Source organism: Nipponia nippon, unplaced genomic scaffold, assembly GCF_047370975.1.
Source record: "Nipponia nippon isolate SJK-2023a ecotype South Korea unplaced genomic scaffold, ASM4737097v1 scaffold_5, whole genome shotgun sequence".
NCBI lineage: Eukaryota > Metazoa > Chordata > Aves > Pelecaniformes > Threskiornithidae > Nipponia > Nipponia nippon.
The window spans coordinates 32432131-32456185 of NW_028262369.1; the positions used below are offsets into that span (position 1 = coordinate 32432131).

Sequence of the window (24055 nt, forward strand, 5' to 3'; positions counted from 1 at the left end):
CCAGCTTGCAGGGTCAATAGCGTCCCAACTTGTGAAGAAAATCACACGTTAGTCAGCTTCCTGCAAAGCATCTAGCACAAAAGTAGCAGCTCTTGGTTGAGGCTCTATGACCTGACTCGCCAGGGGAGTATTGCAGGGCAGAGGGATTAATGCAAATGGTCAGGCTCCCCTTCTACAACTTTGCTGTCCTGAGAACGGGGCAGCAGACGAGCTGGAGGATGAATCACTGTGGATACGTTAGTTTTCTGAAATTAAAACAGACTAGATACTGAATTACAATTCTGTGCATGTTACTGCCTTCCAGCTAGGCTAAGGAGGAATACTTATCCCAAATGGGCCACCACACAGGAGCAAAGTGAGGAACAGTACAAACTCTTTATTTTACTGATGGCGAAAGTAGATTAAGGAGGCCATTAAACAGCTCCGGGAGATGGAGAGGAGATCAGGCAGATCCAGTCAGCAGTGTGCACTGAGTCCCCTTCCCTTGCTCAGGGGCACCCCCCCAGGCAAAGGGCACTCGCCCTGTGCCATGCGAGGGCATTGTATTCATCTGGCTTCTGCGGAGGCCCTGTGGCAGTGGTGCTGTCTGGCTGCAGCTCCTCTTGTGCATTCAGATGGATATGACCGCTGTGATAGACAAGTGTTTCCAGTGTAAAACCCTGGCTCACAGACTTTTCTAGCACCGCTTTAGCCAGATGAATCCAGAGGTAGCTTTACCCCAGGGGCTAGGGAGAGGCTGAGAAATCCACCCACATATCTTATCTTCATTTGTAGAGCATCCAACACTGGCTGTATCAAAAGTATCATGAATTCAGAGGACATGCTCTGACAGTCAGCAAGGGTGACAGCTTCTTAGCTGAGATGTAGAAACTAACTGCATGCTTATATTTTACATTTAAAATGGTTTCCTCTGAATGGGTGAGCAATGCTATTGCATTTTACCTGATGTTCGTAACAGACTGGGAACACAATGTTTTGAGTTTCTGCCTCTCATTCAAAGGAACTGGCTTTTGGCAACACACTGCTTGCTCACTTCTGATTGCCTGACCAGTCCCAAGACCAACATTTTCCAAGCAAAGAATGCCACGCATACCCTAGCTGAGATGTGCAGAGCTGGGAGCACAACCCATGTGCTATGGAGAACTCCACTACAGTGCACTGGAATTACACTAATCTGAAGACAAGTGTGCAAAAACTGCTTATGGCTAAATCACTGAGACACTGAATTCAAACATTTGCAGTGCCACTGTAGCAGTGCATGTCTGAAATGAAAAGACGTCCTCCTGTGCCAGCTCTAGATGTTAGGAAAAACAGCAGAGTCATTTTGTTCTCACTGCTTAATTTCAATTGATACTCACCACAAACAATATTGGTTTCATTCTGGTTACTTTAATTTTCACTGGTAGCCATAAAATATCAAGGAGGGGTTTAAAAAAACTGGAAAAAAGTTTATTAGGCAAGGATAAGAAAATTGCCCCAAATTTCAAAATATGCAAGAACATCCTGTCTTCCCAGGCATGGCAGCTCAAATTCAGATATTCTCACTTTATGTTTTACATAGGAGAGGACATTCGGATGTCAGTGGAATTGCATCAGCTGGTAAACGGACTTGCCACAAAGCCCTTTCCCTCAGCTGAGCTGTAGTTACAGTGTCCAAAACATAGCGAGTAAATGGTTACGTGCTTGAGAATGTGTCGTCGTTGGGAATAAGATGGCGTTAACACCACCCACACTTGCACTGGGACCATTCCCACGGTACAGCTCAAGGGAGACACAGGGTCTTTGCCTGGAGGGAATTTCACTGGCCAAGTTAACATTTAAGAGCTAACTTTCTAATGTGAGTCTTACAAACCACAGAGAATTAATCATACTACCCAACCTTATGGGAGGACTGCCAAACCACCATAACTTTCTTTCAAGCATATTCCTATTTCTGTTTGGAGAATAACAGATTACAGAAATTGAAAGTGAACTTTCCTTTGGTCACCAAATATCCGCCTGACTTTTTTCTATGTATAATACCTCCAATGGCTTTTATGGAAAAATAGGAGATAATTTTGTCATCTGCTTCTGTTCTTCAATAGTTCCTGATATGCCGGTATCTCAGTACTGCCTGCTCCTCTTTCAAAAATCATTAAAACATCAAAGACTACCAAAGACTTCCTAACCACTCTGATTGTAGTAGATGTATCTGGTTTGGCCCCTACAACTGTCAGAAAATCACATGGTGTCCTTAGCAAAATAGTTTTGTCTTGCCCTAAAATCACATTCAGAAACTGATGGTCTGATGGCAGTTTTTAATTAAATGATGCCTTATTGATGTTAGCACCCTCCAATGCTACGGTAACTACAACCTAGTGCATGTGTCCCCCTTGAAGACAGAGATCTGCAGCCATGCACACCTTCACTGCTGAGATGCAGCCTCACATCCCAGTGTTGCAGTCAGAACCCTGGGGGCTAGAGAGGACCACCTAGAAAATACTGTAAAAATTATTATCCCTGCTATTCACTGAGGGCAGTAACTGTTAGGGCAGCACGGGGGTGCTTGCAGAGCCCACCCTTAGTAAACAGCGTGGATAACAGCACCTGCTAAGAGAAGAACAAGTACAAATGGTGTGTGCACCCACATGCGCCTGGATGAAATACACATAACTGGGCATTTGCTCCAAACTACTTATGTGAAAGAAGAAGCAACCATCAGACAGATTAAACAGTAATTGGGGACTTAGAGAGACTTGAAAAAACAAGATGACAGCCTGAACAGAAGTATAAAAGAAGCACGACTGCTGGTTAACTACGTGTCATCAGTAAGTCAATATAGTGCTTTGGTCCTGATTTGGTTTAAACTATAGAAACTGAGCGGTTTACTCCTGTGACAGCCTGCTGAGCTTCTGCTCCTCCTTCCCTCTGTTGAAAATGAAGCACTGCCTCATATCCAGCTTGTAGCACGGGAAAGAGAAGGCCCTGTAGGATCTGGGGATGTGTCCCAGGCTGTGCTGCAGAGAAGCCAACTCAGCAGCGCTCTCCAGGTCCGGGGGAAAGGGCTCTCCTCTCAGGAGAGAAGTGGCAAATGAGAGGGGACATGTATCAGAGAGAGGAAACAGTTATAATTATTCTCTTGCTGCATCTACACAGCTTCCAAGCTCTCCTGATGGTACAGAGGCATATAAATTCATTTGCTGCTAAGCTCTAATCTGGACTTAATGAACCAGGCACAACCGTCAGGGCAAGTTGGGGGATAGGTCACTCCAAAAGCAGTTAGGCACCATGGATGTGGCTGTGCCAAACCTGGCTTGCTATGCCCTGCACGATGCGTCAGTACTATCTCACCACACACACCCTTGTGCCGTGCCCCAAAGACATACCAAAGCAACCACCACACCTCTTGCATCGAGTTATGAAAATAAAAGTCTCTCAAACAACTGAGCAGGCCTCTTGTTATTCTAGGCCACTGCTAAGGAAAAAACCCAAAATCTGAAGATCCCACCTCAGAACTAATAATCTGGGGTTGGCCCAGCTCAAAGCCTGTCTTCCTGCTCATGGCCTTCTGTGTGCCTGGGTATTCCTGTACCACCAAGCAATGCTGCTTTCAATCAAATGGTTGAAGAACGGCAACCCAACAGTGGCCAGTGCCGAAGCAGGAGCCTCCTGGGATGCCTCCCAGCTGCACAAAGACTGGCCAGTGCAGGCTAGGCCATGGCATGGGGCTGCCTGGAGAGGCCCAGCAGGACTACTGCTCCAGATGCGGCCATGGTGAGTTTCTGACCTGAACTGGTGCCCACTAATCAGGGAGAGCTGGGAATGGCAAGACCCCAGAAAGCATTGGCAGTCCTCTCCCCTGACAGGTTCCCTGCCACAAGCCTTGAACTTGGCCTTGCAAGCTCTGTACCCTGTACTGGGTCTCATAAGTTTCTGTCCCAGCTGGGGCTCATGGTGGGTACCAGGTTCAGCATCCCCTCTCCAGCACTGGTAAACAACTGCAACGGCAACCTCCCTGGATAATGTGGCCTGAACTGGATAACTGGCAGTCCACATTTCCAAGCTTGGCCTGCTTGTCTAAGCCCAAACATCTGGAAAATGTAATATCTAATATAATGCTCCCCAGGGATCAGCCCTTTGCCTGGTCCCATTTGAGAGAACACAGCACACTGACAGATGAGCCAGAGATGACACCAAAAGGCCATCTGACAAACAGAAGCAGCAAACACAGCAGTGGTGAGCAACACATCACTGCAGCAGTGCTGGGCAAAGGCTGCCTGTGCATCTAGAGCGTGGCTCCTTCCAGGGGCCCACTGGCACATGTCCTCCGTGGGTGAGGTGAGCACATGCATGGTGGACCCTGGGTGAGAAAAGCATAAAGACATGAGAGGCAAAGATCTCTGGTCTTGTGCTGCGCCAGGGATCACTGCAAGCTCTGTGCAGTGCAAGCACAGCCAGTCTGCACCACCAGGTCAGGGGACCAGAAATGCCTTTAGCAGTACAGACAGACATAGGACAGGTTCTCCTAACTGCTCCTACACTGTTCTCTGCTGCAAGGGGAAGATAAAAGGCTTCCCCTCAAGATGTTGCTGTTTCATCTTCCCTTGGTCCCCCTGAAGAGGCTTTAAAGACTGACTTCTACTCCCACAAGAAAAGAAGCCAGTCAGCAGAAATGAACACCAGCCCTCCTTTGGACTTAATGGAAGCTGAGCATCACCTCGTGGGCTTGCGCTGGAGATCCAGTGCTGGCAACTGAACCAGGGGACCGTAACTGCTCTTTGCTTGGTGCATGTGAAAAGCTCTCACTGCTTTTCATTCCATGCCCGGGTCATTCCTGTGTCACTGCCTGCTGGACTGGAAGGAAATGACTGCTGTAAATCTGTTTTTAGAAATATTTGACTCCCTTAATATGTTAAATGAATTCCAGTTATTTATGGGATTTTACTTAGCTCAGGGTAAGACATATGGGATTGTTCAGACTATTCCAATTGTTACCTTTTTCACTAAAAGGGTAAGCATTGCTAAAGAATAAATTCCCTAAAAACAATGCAACTAGATATTCAAATTAGTTTGACTACTATATTAATTTATTTGAGGGAAAACTTGAAAAATTGCTCACCTAGGAAAAATTGCTACCTGAGTTTTATCAGTTACAGACCTAATCACCTAACAGCAATAAAGTAAAAACAAAAGAAATACGGATAATAGCCATCACACGCGATACACAAGTCACTGTATTTTCTTTTTGTTCATTAATGTTTGCATAGGAACAACCCCAAACCTATTCTTTGCTTCCCTTAGCTGGCAAGTTTGGAAATATGGCATAAAAAGCAATTTAGCATCACTTCTTGTGAGCAGACAAGTACCTGCAGAGTGGTCCCTGTCACAGGAGCTTACAACCCACAGTGCTGCTCCCACAGCTACCTCCATCCATGCACAGAATCAGCTGCAATATCGGGCTTCGAAAGACAAAGCAGAGCATCTCTCACACTCTTCCTTCACCTCCCCTACTTATCCCTTGCTGTAAGCGGGAGAAAGCCTCCAGAACTGGCAGTCTGCAGCAGAGCAAAAGGGAAGGGCCAGAGGCCTGATCCTGGAGACATAACAAGGTAGCTGCCCAGCAGGTTTCCATTCTGCCATTTAACTGCTGAGCTCCTATATGACTTAGCCCAAATCAAATATCTTTAACCACATCTAACCTGATGCACAAGCTCTGATTCACCATTTGCCGTAGAGCAGATTCCTGTGCAATGCAGGGAGTATTTCTTAAGGACCTAACAGTTTAACAGAGGGCAAGCAAGGGCATGAATTCACCACACGCTAGCTGCTCTGTGGTAGCCACGTATATGCTTCACCCTATGCTAAATAGGAGTTCATGGCTTACTCTTTCATTGAAAAGTAACCTCAGTTACTTTGCATCTATCATGTGCAGAAGCACGTGGTTGGGCATTTACCAAGAAGCGGCTGGTATGCGTTCACCTGCTACCCTTTAATGGCTTGTCTGACTGTCCATTCCCCAGCAGCTCATGGACTGATCACACTGCAGTAGTAATGGATTGAACATTGCACACCATGAAGCAGGTGTGCTCTCTTGCAAACCCAAAGCTTAACAATGACACTAAGTCTCTATATTTAACTGACTGCACCTGCAGTAGCCCTTTACCTGTCCTTCTACCTGCCTTCAAGATGCTGTCAGAGTGCAAAAAAAGGAGAAGCACGCAACTGGAAAGGATGCAGTGGCATACTGTTCTGCTCCGGCCATCTCCCACCTCTCTTCTGCTCCATAAAGACTCAACAGGTCCCAAGACATGGCCTTCACACAATGACAGTCCAGCAAGATAAGCCCAGGAGATAAAGCTTGCTGACACCAGGACAACCCAGTACTAATGACAGAAAGGGTCATTATGACCAGCCAGGGGAGCTGAAAAACTGCAAGGAGCAAAGGGTCACCCCTGGCATCTCCAGAAAGGCTGCCTGCCCACAGGCAAAACCACATAACAGCAAAGAGAAGCCCTGAGGCAGGATGTGCTAACACTCCAGCATCAGAGGTTAATTCCCGAGTGCATGAGGGCTGTCAGCGCTCTGCAGAGGTGCTAATCCATGGCCGGGTGCCTGACGCAGCCTGACTAGCACCTCCTGCACGTGGCTCCTCCTTCATCAAGTTGGTCCTGAGGCTGGGTGAAGTCCAGAGGAGGATGCTTCATCTCTTTAGTAAGAGGTCTATAGATTCAGCCGTTTCCAGTACACAAACAAACCAAAGGCTTATGGTTTTGGGCAGCAGAGCTTAATCTCATAAGAAGTGAAATCATAAGCAGTTCCATGGATGCACAGCACCAGCAGACAGAGAGAAACAAACACCACAGTCTGCACTGGAGTCCTCAGAGTCCCGATAATTTGTGCAATCTGAAATGTTCTCCTGGCCACCTCACACCACAATCAGGTCTCCCAGAGGAGCCAGAAAGCCACTGCTCCAATGGCTCTGAGCACTACTGGGTGGATAGGACTATTCACTACACAGCAAAAAGCACCATGGCAATAACCATCCCTAGTGTTGTACATGCAACAGGCAATGATGCCTGTGAACTGATGTTCATGCTTGTCCCCCAGTAAGCTGTCTGCAGCGTAAGGTAGGTTATTGCATGCCTGAACTACCAGCTGCAATACCAGTGATGTCTGGTTTCAAGCCCAAAAGACCTGTATACACAGAACTTCCACCTAAACATAAATCACATACATACACCTTTGGCTAGTGAGACAGCCAAGCCTGCTCCCTACTCCTTAAGAGGATTCTTTAATCAAAGAGAGGATCTTTACTAGTTTGTTTCTTTCATGCTAAACCATCTTCAGGCATTAACATTTAATTTTCCCCAGACACCGCTAGGACCCTAAAGTTTTTCTTTATCATCAGCTTATCCCAAGAAAAGAGAAGTCCACATGCAGTAGGAAACAGCTCTCCCTCTTCTTAAGACTTCAGTAAATGGACCGAGGAAACTCCTGAAAAGCTTTACTGGTCCCAGAGAGAAGTCACTGTTCATTGTGGGTGACCACTGCTCCTTCCTCAGACTTTCAGCTACTAATGCCACAAGTGCAATCACAATGCACATCTGAGTTGTACCCCCCTACTATCTTCCAGAACCATCTGGCCCAAATTATATTATCAAAGCAAAGGATGTTACTACATTCGCCCTTTATTGAATCCTGGGAAAAACGCTTTGAGATCAGCCCCAAACTATTTTACTAGCTCTCCTCAACCTTGCTGAGAAAGTCCCCAAATTACAAAGTTAATTGGCAGCACATTGTTACCATATGTGGTGTGCAAGAGAAGCACTGAAGTTTATTTAGGCATCAGAACCAAAAAGAATGGAATATTACTGTTCTTTATGAGGATTTCGTGTTGGCCTTGATTACTAAGGCATCCCCAGCCTTGATCCTCCTGTGTGTAGCCTGCCCAACATACCACAGCACACTGCAGCATGGGGTACCAATCTGCCCCCATCCCGGTTCCCTGGGAGAAACTCAGGACACATACTGTTTGCTGTACTTTAGCTTACTAGACCTCAGCATTTTCCTTTTCCATGTTCGTATGCTTCTCTCTTGAGTGAAGTTTTCCAGGCTGTCTCGCATCTCTAAGGCATGAACCTGAACCCAACCAGCTATGCTCTGCAGCTGCTGGGTCACACTGTCTCCTGTGGAGCAATTCTCCTTGCTCTAGCTGCCTCACTCATCTTGCTGGATCTCTCTCAAATCTTTAATGAGTTGGATTCTTGGTCTATGATTTCCACTCTTCCCATTTAAACTCTCAGTGAAAAAAGGTCTGTAGCAAATTTGTATCACCAGGATCCTACTCAGACTCTTCTTCCCTCTTTACACTGGCAGCAGTAGCTTCTGTTGGAGCCTTGGCACTGATGCAACAGCATTCACTAAAGCCTGAAGTCCCAGCAGCTCCATGAGAGGAGTCCATAGTTGATGTCTGCAGTAAAATTTGCACCCACGTGCTAGAAATATTCTCCCTCTGTTTTTAAACTCTGACAGAATCACTATATTAGAGTCATTGCACACACAGCACAGGGTATACTAACGTCCCAGCTCCACAGATGCACCTGCAGAGCTCCTGTTGCCCCATCTGAAGGAATGAACTACAATTTACACACTCTAGCAGGGGTCATGGGCAAAGATTGCTTGCCTTAAAGCTCCATAAACTATTTTTAAATGCTCAAATGGGCTTTCATGAAGTGAAACATCAGGTTTCAATTAAGATGCCTTCATTTCGCAATCTGATGTGTGTTAAACAACCTATCAAAACCTCATAAACTTCAGTTCACAGCATTTTCATTTCCGGATTCTCTCTTCTCCTCTCAGCTTAAGTAATATCTTGTGTATTAAAATAACGTGTTTAAAAATAAAAACAAATCTGGAGAAAATAAAGGCAAAAGTCTGATGATTTTTGTCCTTTACTGGGGCAGCAGTCCTGATTTTCTGGAAGACAAATCAAGATCACATCATTCTAAGGGTAAGTTCTGAAGAATGCAGAGAGGTGAAGTAAGTTACCTCCTAGCTGATGGGAATATTTGGGATAAGATACCTTCAGTGCACAGAGCAAAAATCCAGCGCTTCCAGAATCCCGTGACAGCTTCTGTACGTACATATGCAGCAATGCATTTCACAACAGACCCATTCTATGTGGCTGAGTCTTGAACACCGCATTTTAAAAAGTGAATTTCTTATCTCCAGGCACCCACCCATCTGATCTGCACAAAACAAACGTCTCTAATATTTCTGAAGACTTCATGATATAATTAGAGCATGGAGAATGAGGCGCTACTGTCTAGTCCAAATCCATGCTGTGACATGGCAAATCTCCTGTACTGATAACAATGGCAGGACCATGCCAGGGGCAGAGCAAGCAGACCTTGTCCAGCAAAAGTGCTTCTCTCTGGGTTTGTCAGCTGTGCTAATGTGCCCCAAAATGTCACATGTGGTCTCTATCAACAACTGTATCACGTGCACGTGAGTAATTTACCCACCCAAGTAATACTTTCTCTAATGGTTGATGTATTAGGTAGGGCAAATATAAATAGGTTCTGAGGACAGCGTTGCGGTGTGAGATAATCCAGAAAACCCAAGTCACCACCTACTCCACACTAACACTTCAAAAAGCTGCACTGGGGGTGAGAAATATGAGAACGACCATGAAGGTATTTTGTTAATAACTATGACCTAAAACTGTGTTTTGCGTTGTTTTCTTTTGTAAGCTGTTGCATCTAAAACTTGTCGCTCTGAGATCAGAATTTCTTACCAAAGGCCTCATAAAACAAACCTTTACCTTCTTTTACTATAAGCCTGGGATGTAAATTTACAGTTGCTTTCAAGGCACTGCTGAAATGTTGATGATCCCCCACAAAATCCTCAGTGTGTTCCAAAGAAGGATCTTGCCTTGGCCTGAAGGAGGCTGAGCACTGCCACCATAACAAAGTCCCTTCCCTTCAATGTCCAACAGTGGAGGCCCAAAGGAAAAGCAAGAACAGCGTAAGCCTACTCTGCTGCTTGGTCTCTCGTCCTTCCCTGTGGTTTCGCTTGCTTCACTTTATACCTACCCCTCTGCCCATCAGGCCGTTGTTGAAAGGCAGTCCGATGAAGCTGAAAGCTGCCTCCTGGATGAAGTAGGGATTCAGGATACGTATCTCATGAGGTTCTCTTGGGACACGGGTTGCCACTGACTTCCAAAAGCCATCAGAGGCACTCTGGTAACAAAAAAAGAAAAAAAAAAAAAGATAAAACAATAAACACAATTATATACAAAAGATAGCAGATTGCTATTATTCTTTAAAAAAAAACCACTAAAATGCACTACAGGCAGCAGTTCCCGCTGTCCCTGCTCACTGCCACAAGGCACTAGTATAAGGTTGTAGTGGGGTGTGCATCCTGGAGGGGTGACAGCAGCATGCGCAGATGCACTTGAGCTAGTCTGGATGACAAGCGTGAGGAAGACAAAGAGACCTGGGCTTCAGCACGAAAGACCCCCTCCCTGGTGCCATCTTTTCACTCTTATTGGCACTTTAGCTAGTTTGGTTAATGGCTTGAGCATTCCAGCACGCTCTGTGATCACTCCCATCTGCCTCCAAGGGGATGTACCCTTGGATAGCAAAAGCTTTTAAGAGCATTCAAAGAGCTAAAAATGACTGTACAGCTCTACTTTCAGGGTGAGCTACGTGCTTCCCACTTTATTCTAGATTTATCCTCTTCTGTTAGGTTTTATGTGAATTAAGCTGTAAGCTTATAAAGGTGCCATCTTGTCTTGTGAAGAGTTGTGCATGTTCATGGTACAAGGGAAAAAACAACTATGTCCTTTACGTTTACCCAATGGATTGTTTTTTAATTAAAGCCTTCACCTTGCAAACATGGGAGAACACTGGCATTGATTACTGCTGCCCTGCTAGACAGCCCTGCCGAGAGAGGGGCTCGTGCCCTTCCACCACATTACTTTATATCATTGCTCCTGCTGGTCCAGATGTTAGCGGGTATAGCATGTACCACCCTCAAAACAACCGGAGGCTCTGTGCTCACAGGACTTACAAAACAATTACGTTTTGACATTTCACTTCTGTTTGGGTTAAAAATTCAGAGCAAGGCACAGGGAGGATGACAGGAATTTTAATCTGCTAACCAACAGCTTTGGCAGGGTAATCTGATTGAATACCTCCTTCTCGCAGCATTGAGCCATCTTCCCTGAGATCTCCATGACAAGCAACAGAGGCAGACATTATACCGTACATAAAAAGCATGTGTTTTGGAAGTCATTATTTACACCAGTTTTGGGTTGCTTGCACCTTAACAGCGACTTTACAGTTGCTTTCAAGGCACTGCCGAAAATGTTGATGATCCCCTGCAAAATCCTCAGGAGCCTCCTCTGCCCAGTAGCAACTACCCCTGTAATGATCGACAGTAATTCTGCCACAGCTGAATTTGAGATCCTGAAGAATGAAACTTTGGTAGATGGCTCTTGCTACAAAAAGGCATTAACAGAGCAAATTCGATGAGGGCGTATACTGTTATCCAAGCCAACAGTGTAAGACAGCCAAATGCCATTGCTACCCGGTTTTGATCCCACTTGCCCCCTCAAAGCTGCCAAAACCTAATACACTTTTGCTGACCAGGGCAAGGATCCTGTGAGTTTAAGTTTGCATTTCGACAATGGCAAAGTCTTCTCAGGACTCTAAATGGAAAAAAAATCCTAAATAACACTCATGTTCTTTCATCATAGTTGAATTAGAAAGAATGACTGGTGTCAAAGCAGTCTAACACTTTCTATTATCATATGACATTTTCAGCCACTGAGTGATCCCACCATTTAAAAAAAAAATTAGGAAAAAAAATATCAACTTTACAAATGTTAATAAAGTCCAAAATCCATTTGACCAAGGGATTTGAGGGATTTGGTATGTCAGCTGAGTTTTGCCTGCTTGTGAAAATTCATTAAAAATTGGATAAATATTAAGCCTTCGGAATTTCCTAAAGGCACATGGAAAGCAGAGGCCGTTCAGTTCCGGGGGGGGGGAGAAGAAAAAGAAAAAAAAAAATCACAGATTCCACTTGCATTAAGCACGCTCCAGGTCTCACAGAAATGAAGATGATAAACAAAAATCTTGAACAGCTACTCATTCAGCGAAACCATCTTATCATGGGTTTAAGCAGGCACACCCTGGAAAAATAGTGTGTGACCTTGAAACTAAAATAAATTTATAAGTTCAATTACTATTTCACGTGCAACTCTAAATATGGCATTGCCTGAATTTTGCAAACAATTCAAACCAAAGGTCTGCAAGCTATTTAAAGCAGACAAAAGCTGCCTTTTATTTGGACTCACACTTCATGGAGATTCTACATAAGTTCTGGGATTTAAGTAGGTTTTACATGGCTTTTACATTACACACAAAGCATTAAAGAGAAAAGAAAAAGAAGAAAGATTACAAGCATTTGAGATGTTTATTCTTTGCTGTTGCTTGAGCTGTTCAGAAAGAGATAACTACACGTATCACAGTTGCCCATTTTCCCAGTGCTGTGTGAACCACTAGGACCATACCTGGGCTCCTCTCAGCCAGTTCAATGCCAGTGCAAAATAAACGTGGACCCTGTCCCTAGCTGGGAAAACAACCTGTCCGCTTTGGTCCCTTCTGTGGAGCTGTTTCTCCTGTCATTCATCCAGACTATTTCCCTAAGCATTTTCCTCAGCTATCACACTGCTCTGAAATTGCTCTGGTTTCTCCCTTCTGTCTCATTTCTATTTGCTCTGTGTTCTTCCCTGTAACTTTTCTGGGAAGTTCCCCTGAGATTATTATTAGAGGGACACCTGGGGTAATTTTTCATTTTGGTGTGTTTTCCATCTGTAGTTTCTAAAACAATCATAGGGAGAAACGTGGAGCTTCAGCAGACAGCTCTCATACTTCCACCTATACAGTAGGGAAAGCCCTATATAGGGCTAAAGAACTAAAAACTGTTTTCCTGGCTTACAATTACTGAAATTCTCAGCCTTGTGGTTTGGCTCTACAAACCCTGTAGTTTTGAGCTACATCTCAAGCCTTGTGGTTTTGTTCTGCAGCTTGTCACTGGCAAGCTACAAAACGCAGCACCACCACAACTGCAAGCCCCGGGAGGCTGCTCCCCTGACGCAACCCCCTCGGGAGCCGCGGCGTCGGCAGCGCAGCCCCTTCCAAGGCTCTGCGCTACCGCTGATGCTCGGCCGCGGGCCGCTGCTACGCCTGGTGTGGATGTTCAGTCTGATCGGACACAGATGTTCAGCGAGGTTTCCAAAGCAATTACGTCCCGTCGGGGAACGTTGTCCCTTTTTACGCTGGGAGGAGACAGGCAGCCACCCGAGGAGCAGCAGGCACCGGGAGGGAAGGCACGCTTTTCCTGCCAGATTCTGGAGCTCAGACTCACAGTTTGAGGCTGGGGGCATCCCCTGTTCTCCGCTACAGTGATTAAGCCTGCAGTGCAATATCTCCCTATAATGATAATAAGCCAGAAAGCGAGTCTGAAAACTGCTTAGGCAATGTTCCCTCAGTACGTCATCACCTCCTGGCGTCGAGGTGGAAACCACAGGGTCCAGGCTGGAAATCAGGTTTCCCCGCGTTAAGTTCCCACCTTTACTATTTGTTGATATTACTGTGCAACTGGAGCCTCAGTCACAGATCAGCATTCACAGTGCCAAGGGCTGTCAAAAAGAGCTTATAGTATAAACATAAAGAAACTAGCAACACAGAGAGGCAGACAGGAAAACATGAGTGAAGAGCAAGTCTCTGAGGGCCACAGCATTTTTGAGCAATCTTGGAGTATTTTCAAAATTGTATAATTGTAAAGGACATCACTAAAGGCTTTAGAGGAGACTATTTAAAAAGTAGAAAGAATTTAGATGGGCCAAGGCTTTCAAGCCAGTCTCTTGTACAGCTTTCATCCAGGGAGAGAGGCAGAAATATCCTCTCTAGAGACACCACTCCAGGAATAAACGGGTATAGACACGACAGACCAGAGATGGCAGGTTATCAGGAAGGGATAAGAAGATGGCAGGGTTCACCTAATACCTACCCGAACAAGACAATCCTGCTATAATTCCTCATTCTGTCCATCTGCAGAACACTGAAGGGTAATTGGGACAGCTGGTTGTAAGTTATTTTTGTCTCCATTCAGTTTTCGGTCTCCTGTTCTCAGATTTACCAAGGCGAATCACAATATATGCTAAAATAAAATAAAATGTGGAAACTCGGAGCCTTAGCCAAGAAGCACACCTCAACAGAAGTCACAAACAGCTAGAAGCAGGCGAAGTCTCCCAGAATAACAACATTTCTAATATACTAGGCAAAATGAGGGGTAATGCTATTGGATCCTGATGACATGGATGCTGCCTCTTCTGTACCTCTGTGAGACTGCTGGATTTAGGAATACGAGCAGCATTGCTCTGGAAGACTTCTAAGTTCAATGGGAAGGGGACAGGGAGATTGTGAAGGTCAGTTAAGCACAACGCAAAGTTGAATAAAGTCTAGGTATGCAGTACTCTGCTGCAAAGCAACAAGAAAGATGAAAAGACTGGAGAGAGAACCTGTGGTAAATGGAGATCATTGCTCTTTCAAACTCTGATAACACCAGAAATGGAGAGGAAGAAGGGCATGAGGGAAAGAAAAAGCCAGGGGATGACATATCAGTCACAAGACCTCACCGTGCCTGGGAACACATAGTTCACTGGGATGTCTGCCCCCACCTAGGCTGGAATGCGGTTTATTCTATGCCCGTCATCCGCAAGCACTCACTGTCACACAAACACAGGGTACAGAAGGACCGCTGCAATCCATCCGCAGAGGCTTTTGAAAGGTTTCTCCTCAGGCGTAACTGGATTAGATGTGGAAGGTGTGTTTCTGCTAGAAAATAACCATCTTATCAGCCAATGCTGCATTTCTCAGCGGTCAAGTAGACATGGAGGCCTAGAAAATGCTCTTCTGTAAGTGGTAATATAAATGAAGTTGCATCACTTGCATTGATTATCAAAGCAACAAGGAATTTTTAGCAACAAGAACAGAGGTGCTGAGAGCCTGCAGCCTGGGTTGACAGTCAACTGCCAGACCCACTAGCCCACACTTCAAATATATTTACCCAACCTTCTCCAAGTGATGGAGAACCCCTCACCACCCTCTGTACATGGCTCCAATGGCCAGCACTTGTTCTGAATTTCCCTATCTTCAGTTTCTAGAGTCTAGAAATGCCCTAGAGGCTAGAGCACTCTGTTCCACTCTTATCTGCTCTACTGAAAAACTCTTACTCTGCCTGAAGCAGGAGCATTGCAGATTGTGCTCAAGCCTTTCCCTCATCTTCTTGTTGTCCCACTGCCAAAAGAGATGCAGCTCTTGGACTAGTCAACAATATGATACTTCTAATCTTTTATAATTTTTGTTTCTTCTCTCTGAATACTCTTCCACTGACCAAGTCTAAAATCAAATGGTTGTAATTTCTCAGGCCATTCCCCTGTCAGTATTCCCCATCTCCCAACAGCCTCACAGCACCCAAGAGAACTCCTGACAGGTGTAACCCCCCCCAGATTTAGCTGTTACTAAAGTTTCTCAGTGCAAAACCCAAACACATTTTCTACCTGTTGTTTTCAGTGGCAAAGAGCAGCAAAGCATGATGGAGACAAAAGCACCTATTCATACATGGTACTACTAGAGCTTTTTTTTTAAAGCAGAAATCTAACTATGCTTCTTCATTGGTACACTTGAGCTAATACTTCACTACATTGGCTAAAGATTAGTTTCTTTAGGCTTGATAACCAGGTGGAAAAACACAAGAGACGGGAAACTTAAATCCAAGTAGTGGTTGCGGACTTTAGTGCTAGACATATAAACTACATGGCACACTGGCTACACATGAAACTGGCAGCTGCCCTGCCCACAGCCACCACCTCAGAAAGCAGCAACCTCAATGGTGACAAAAGCCAGCTGGGACGTGAGGGTGGCACTGGTGCGTTGCACACCAGGTCAGTTTGCTAAAACATAGCAATGTGCTCTTTCCTGTGGCTGTCAGTAGAAAGTTTCTGCCCTGTTCACCTGCAAGCATATATTATGAATAAGCAGAAAAGCATATACAAATTGGCCTCTTGAATTTCAAACTTCATTTGATCTATATAACTTTCAGTGCCACAGCTAACTTATAGACAGACATGAGCCTCCTGTGTTGCTGGTCTAATACCAACTGTCGTCTTCCGATTCACAGGACTAGGCAGCATGACGCCAAGACCAGCTCTAAAGAATCAGGAAAGCAAATTTATTTTTATGCTCATTTTTAAATGCAAAGGAATTCCTTTATCTTAATGTATTTCTATGGTTTTATCCATGTAACTGAGAGCAAAATATGGTTTACAGTTGTAAGATAACAAAATGCCATTGAAAAAGAGATTGTCCTGTGAGGAAAATGAAGCTTGGAACATGTCAGATGAGCTGCAGAAAAAACCTGAAGATTATTCTGATGAATACTGTGTTTCACAAGTCAAAGCATAAATGATAGCTCACATACGGTGTGTCAGAAGACGTGTCTGTACTATGCGCAAACAGGGTGATGTCGTGTACTACAGATTCTTTTGTTCAAAACGTAAGCTCGATTTTGAGCCAAAATTTGAAGAAATATTCCTGTTTTGAAATAACTTAGGAAAGACGGAAGTTTTTAGTAAAAAGGAATGTATTTAGAAATTTATGTTTGTGTTGTGGTTTTTTGTCTGTGAATAATAATAATCCTTCAATGAAAAAAATCTAAAGTAGTACAGTTTCAGAAAAATCCCAAAGAAGAACAGGCCCTATAATATCACCATTATTTACAGGGTATTTTACTCCCATAAGGGACCAGCCCCTTTATTTTGCTATTAGTTTTATGACATAGTTTATGAAATGTCATACTCACATAACTTCTATTAAAAGAATACCATGGCTGAAAGGCCAAATCCACGTGTTAGTAAGTGCTAAAGTAGGACAACAGCCCTGCAACTTCAGAGCTTTAGCTCAGGATTTCTGTTGCAAACAGTGACTATCTAATTTTTCCACAAGAGTTTTCTTCTATCGCCGTATATCTAAGTGTTTTACAAACAATACTTTCGTATTTAGAGCATCTCTGCAATATTTGGCATGTATTCCACCATTTTACAGGGGAGAAGACAGACAAAGATGAATGCCTACAGTTTCCATTGCCTCCTGATGCTCTACTTCAGACACATTAAGCTGAATTTTCAGAATATTTGTTAAGGTCACAGTACAACTCCCATTGACTCTGCTGCTGCTGAACAACCAGCTCTCCTGCTGAACATCCACCTCTCCCATATATCTGCCCCATGAGACTTAAATGTGTTTGGGGGAAATTCTGATCTAACTTGCCCAGCATCACATCAGTTAAAGGCTAAACCACCTCCTGAAGAGGAATCCTCTGTGTCTGTAATCAGGAGACCATTCTTTCTCCTCTCCCTTCCACTCTCCTATCCACAGCATGTTCTACAGCTCCTGCAACTACTCATACCAAGGCTGAATGTCTTGCATTACAGAAATTAGTCTAAATCTCAGTCTTCCCTCTTGACTAGATAGACAGCTGTGTTCTAAAACAGCCAGGATGTAATTATGTAATTAAGGATAACATCTGCACAGGAGAACTGAATTAATGTTGAAAATGCAATGTTATTTTTTTGCTTTTCCTAACTTCTGGCAGCTTGATTTTTAGAACCATAAAGATCTTTAAAAAGTTTTAAAGGGTAACTTAATATGTTAAAAAAAAAAATCAACTCAAGAAAAGTATCCACCAAAAAAAAAAAAAAATCAACTCAAGAAAAAATCCACCAAATGGAGCAATTAAAGCCAGGGCGCAGTCCTCCAAGTGCAACTACAAGCTCCAGTAAACTATTGTATCCTAGATCAGCCATTAGAGGAGAAAAAATGCACCCTCTTATAGGGCTCCTGAACTAATTACACCTACAAACATGCAAGTGTTTGAGGAGTTCCCTGCTGGTTGCAAACCCTTCCTTTCTCTGCTGTCCTAGTACCCATCACCCTTCAACCAATACTCCGGCTCTTGCCGTGCACCAGACCAGGCTACTGCTCCTTCACGTTGCCCAGGTGGCTAGCAGGAGGAGCGGGGGTTCCTGAGAGTCCAGGAGAGATTCCCTGCTCCCAGGTCTGCTGTCCATGCCCCCATCTCTTTGTGAAGAAGCAATTGAAGGGAAAATCCTATTTGGTTCTTACATCCCTGGAGATGCTGCATCCCAACTAACCATATGGGGAGGGCACCGGACAGGGCAGGGGACCCCTGGTAGGACAGACCATGCCCAGCGCACGCAGCGCTGCGCTGCCGGAGTCTAACAGCCCCCATGGAGCATCAGACCGAGCCGTGGGATTTCGCAGAGCAGCAGGAGCCACAGCAGGCTGCCATGGTAACACAGCCTCACCGATTCCCAGCCTATTTTTTTATATTTTCGTTTTTATTTTTTTAAACAGGGATAAAACTGCATTTTCAGTAGCCTCATTCTGAGAGACAGATAAGTTATTTTAGCTGAACTTTCCAGCTGTGCCAAACATGTGGCACGGAAAACATCAGCTCAAAGATGACAGTGTAATAAAATGATAGAGCGTTTTCCCTGTTGCTTATAACAGAAAACATAAGGTGATCCCAGCTATAAGCACAGCTACCTGCTCCACTTACAACAGCATGCCTGCACAAAAGACAAAAAAATTAAACACATTTAAAAAAGCTGTCTTTGCAGGCTTTGGTGACAAAGCATGAGGGCATCCCAGGGCGTCTGAGGACACCCATCAGCAAAGTCTTTTTTAGGGAGCTGAACTGGTTCATGAGCTCAAATACAAACAACAACTCATGAAACAACACATATTTAGACTAAACTCTTGGCACATTACAACAAAAAAAGCTAAAGGATCACCACAGGAAGAATTATGGCCTAGAAACCCTCATCGCTTTCCAAAGCGATCTTAAAGTGAGTCTCTAGGGAAATTTTTACATCGTTTTTACAGCAAGAGTACACAGAAAATCTGTCTTCTCCTATTTTGGCATCTTTGCTGAAACAAGAAGCCAAATAATTTGTATGTTCACTGAGTGTTCATATAGAATATATACAAATTATTCAGCATCCTTTAGGAGGAGAAAGCAGAAAGGTCAAAATAACAAGAGGCTGGGAAGATGCCAGGAAGCTTCTGCCCTACTTTATTTTCTAGACTTGCATTAATAATAGGTGTTTTACAAAAGAAGAGTTTTTAAGTAACATTATTTAATATTCTTAAAAGATGAAAATTTAAATAAACTGTAATCCATACAGAACTTTTACATTTAAGAGTTTTTTCCAAATAGTCAAAGTGCTGATTGCCTGGGCCAGGCTTGGTATTTTCTGTACTTGTCCGTTGTGGGCAAAGTTCATTTCACAAAAAATGACCAGAACGTAACTGATGGACCAGCTGAGAAAAACTTCCAAGTAGACCTACCAAAAGCCATGTGCACCCAACAGCTGGGCCATTTTCCTTCAATTTTATGTCTCTGGTTAAAAAAATAAATAAAAACTAAGATACTAACACTTCTGCAAACCTGGTCTTAACTAAGAAGAGAAGAAACACCCTTAGACACATCCCATAAATTCGTAACTGTAAGAATACAAATACTACAAAAAAAGCGAGGTCTTCCCAGAATCTCTCTGGCTTACTACCTTCACATGGCTTGGTTTATTTTCACTTCTGTTGTCAAGACAAGTGTTCGCATTAAATAGCTGCGAGTGTTGAGGTAGGAGAGAAGGTGAATGTGGAGGGGGAGGAGGTCAGGGATTTGCACCCCGCGCACACAGGAGCATCCTCCTCTCTTGTAGAAAGAAGCTGCCATTCTTCTTGGGAAGAACCAGAAGCACCGCACGCAGCTGGAGCACAGGGGGAAAGATAAATTTAGGAAGATAAAAGCACGTGAGGAGTTTAGTTACCTCAGTGTTTATTATAGTGAACTGGAGATATAGGTCAACCCCCTATCCTGGAGCCCTCGGTGCTTCGAGGCAGAGAAAACGTTACAAATTGCTCAGACAGCACTAACTATGCAAGTAATCCACGGAGCCCGCCAAGGAACACATGTGTTTCAGGCATAAATCGTCCAATCTATTCCTTTCTGAATTAACATCTGTCATCATGACACCATTCAAAATGACTGAAGACTGGATCATATTAACAACCACACATCTTGGATAAATATTTACTGTTCAGGCTCCTTTTTTTCGGTTTAAAGAAAAAAATGCAGATAGCAAAATTCCTGGAGCTGTGAAAGGGGAGTCTCTTTTCAGCCACTGATAGAAAGCATGTGATTTTATTTATAAAATCAAATCAGTGTTTTTCCCCTCCTCTGTGAGTGTTCGCACTGCACATGGGTGAACTCACAGCATCCTGTGGTGTTGCAATGCTTTCCAAAGGGCTCTTCTGGGGAATTTTGTTATGCTGGAGGTTGCTCACCTCAGAGACTCCATGAAGCCTTCTCCCTCGGGATGCAGGAACAGATCTGGCTAATAGTCAGACCTCAGGAAGAGAAAATTTTGCTGTGACCCTTGCAGACAACTGGATGAAGCAAATAACTTACTTTCATGAAAAGCTGTCAAGGGTATTACTGGCTTGCTATTCTGCTCCTCACGGTCAACAAACGGGTCATAGAGAGTGAGGACAGCGGTTCCCAGAGTCACAGAACAGGATAGCGAGAAGGCAGCACAAGAGTGCAGCCCTGTCCTGGGTACTCCTGGAAAACAGAATTTTCCCAGACACTGGATTAAGTCTGTATTTCAGAAAAAGGTGTCAGCAGTCAGTGCTCACCTCTGCAAGTATGTCATTCGAGTATTATAAGCACGGATTTCTAGGAAATTGCATCAGTCCAGGCTGATTTTATCTAGCTTCAGCTCCTAGCCACCACATTCTGCTATTTCTTATCAGCACTGCTCGAAAGGCCAAGAGAGATCCTGCTGACATGCTCCTGGACATCCTGCATAGCAGGGAGCAGTGCTCCCTCCATCAGCAACTTCTCCTTCCAGTCCTTTACTCTCACACTGCTTGAGTAGGACTTTACCAAGATATCCAGTCTTGATTTTAAGACTTCAAGAGCAAATTAATCAAGCCTGTAGGGCAGATGTAGCAAAAATAATTAAACTGCTATAAATGTGCTGCCTTTTTTGGTTGTTTGCCTAGCTTCAGATATACTTCTTCCTACTAAATTAAAAACTCTTCTGAGAAAAAAATGTTCCCTCTAGGTAGACAGAGAGAGACTACAAGTAAATCTCCCCAAAATCTCATGCATAAGCTAAATAAACTGAACTCAAATCTCTTAGACTAAGGGAGGCTTTGCAGACTTCAAATGATTCTTGTAGTTCTTTACTGAAGTGTTAACACAGAACATCTTTATTCTACTAACACTTGCATGAATAGCTTCTACCCTCTGGGCAACGTCTCAGTTTCACTGTTGACAACGTTCTCTGACGTTTTCCATGTGCTGGATTCACAAAACACTGTTCCAGTATGAAGGAACATCTGCTGCTCATGTGGGCAATGCAATATCCTCAGCAGGCACGGGCTGTGCTGGTGGTAAAGCCATGTACGTCTGGATGGAAGACACACCCACATGTCTGCATGTGGGGCCAGGTGGAGATGATACCGTGCGAGCTCAGAAATTATCTGTTCATTGGGTCTGCCAGGTGCCCAGTCACGTACATATGGGCCAGTGAACATGCATGTCTTGGCCAGCACGCAACCACCAGGCAGCAGTGAGGGATAAAAGGGAGGATAGAGCATACTGAGTATTTATGAGGTAGGGGAAATCTGAGAGTATTGTGGTACAAGAGGCAGGCATAAGGGACCAGGACATAAATCCACAGGCAATCAGGCAGTTTCATTAGCTCTGCTGTTTATGGAATTGTGTGTTTCATTATGATCAGCATCAGATTTGGAATGAATTTCTTTACATTGCCTCTGATATTCCAAGCAGGTACACCAGTATAACCTGAGTTTACATGCACTATGACCTTGAAATGCACCTACCAGGATTTGCATAATATTGATGTCTGAATATTGCCAGAGCCTGCCAAAGAAGGTGAGTGCAACATGAGCACCCTCCCGATGCTTTTTCAAGACACCTGCACTAGCTCTTCAGCTGGCCCTCACCCGTGTTGGCTTTTCAAAAGAAGAGATGTGGAAAAACTGCAACTCTTTAAATTATCCATCTTTTTTGACTTTGGTTGAGTTATGGATGAACAAAGAAGGAGTGATCAAATATCTAGGAAAGGACAGCAACTGTCAGCTGGATGGCAGCCGACAGAAGAGATTAGAAGATGACGATTTTAGGAAGCAATTGTCTCAGGATAAAGCAGGATGGTGAGGCAGTCCCAGAAAGGATGTGCTACTAGGGCAATGATTCAGTCTCTTCAGGGGATAAATTCTGCTTGCGCTTCTTCATTTAAGAATGATGTGAAGGAAAAGGAACTAAAGAAGAATAAAAATCTGACTGGAGCTCTCAGATTTTCATGTCACAGCTACGATTGCTGAGCCAGAAATGAAGACGATGCTGTCTTGGCAGATGTGGGATAAAGGTTCTTTAAGGACTACCGAAGTCTAGCATAAGTAAATGCTTCTCATCTTTTAATAGGAAATATAGTGCAAGGAAGACTGGAGTTAGCTAACAGCAAGCAAAGCAAGGGACGAAAAAAAAAAAAGGACAAAACCCATGCATGGTGTGGGATGACTGGAAGCGCAGACACACCAAAAATTTTTGTTTTTATTTTAAAGAGAAACTGTCTAAAATTGGGTTAATCAATGATGTTATTCCTACAAATACAGATACTTTGCAAACTTTTGATACCTGGAATTTTTTCATCCAGAAAATAGTGTACTTACAGCTATTTTTTATTTTCTTCATCTGACCCAGAAGCTTAGGTGAATGTGGCTATACAGACTTGTGGATATTGATGACTATCCAATCCAGGTGGGCAAGTTTTATTGTCCAGCATGCATCCATCTGATAATATTAAATGCTATGAAGGCACACTGCAACAGCATCAGAGCAGCCCCTGTCACCAGCTGATGCTTGACAGTGTACTTACAGACACACTAAGTATGCCTGGGTGGGAACAGCTCTCAGCTATGTAGTGACCTGCCTAATCTTATTATGCTGTTGCATGCAGGTATGTATGAAGGGCAAGCTCCAGCCTGCACTTTCCATACCAACAACCTTCCTTTGGGAATCTGGCCAGGAAGTCTCCCCCAAGGCCCATGTTGCAAACTGGGCCATTTGTCTACAGAGGTTCCTCTATGGTCCTCAGCATAGTGCTACCTGAAAGCTTGTTAAAAGCTACACAGTACAGAACTAAGGTCGTCTTCTGGTCAGCAGGGACAAGATTTTATATAGCATACCTATATATTTTCCAGTATCTCTTCTAACCATGACTGGAAAAAACTGTCTCACCTCTCATAGGGCACCACTGTTCATACTTCTCCTTACGCCTTCTGGAAATGGCTCTGATCCTCCAGGCCAGTCACAGAGAATGATTTATTTTTTTTCAGATGCAAGTCTTCCTTGGTTCCCTTGGGCCATTCCCACCAATGCAGTGCACTGGGGGAGCAGGTCCTGATCATGGGAGCACAACCCCTCAGGCAGTATGGACTAGCCTTCTGCACAGTCAGAGAGAGATCAAAACCTAAAAAAAAGTCAACCTTGTCCCAGGAATTATCCCAGAAAAACAAACTAACTCCCAGCTACTCTCTGTCAAAGGAATACAGAATATTCTCCACAAAACACATCATGCAGACTCTCCCACCTCTTCTTCTCAGTCAGAGACTCAATAGGAGCCAGAAGAGTCTGCCTCATGTTTTCACTTTATTACAAGGCATTTTCTCTGCTTCAACATTTAGTAATGGTTCAGTTGCCTTGACTGAGGCACTGAACCATCCTGATGATGTGATAAGGTATTCTCTGCTATCAATTCCTCCTAAAATCCTCCCACACTCTGTGAGTGGAAATAGCCTTTTGCACCGTGTGCTAGGACCACAGG

The 24055-nt window shown here is 44.1% G+C and overlaps 1 protein-coding gene across 9 annotated transcripts in view; it reads right to left on the reverse strand.

Moving 5' to 3' along the window:
* Positions 1 to 24055, reverse strand: part of ST3GAL3 (ST3 beta-galactoside alpha-2,3-sialyltransferase 3) — a 203813-nt gene that overhangs the window by 18259 nt on the left and 161499 nt on the right. For all 9 annotated transcript variants that reach the window (XM_087733941.1, XM_087733939.1, XM_087733945.1 and 6 more), the window contains one exon: positions 10074 to 10220. In XM_087733941.1, the coding sequence (XP_087590067.1) occupies positions 10074 to 10220 (147 nt within the window). The remainder of the gene's footprint in view (positions 1 to 10073; positions 10221 to 24055) is intronic.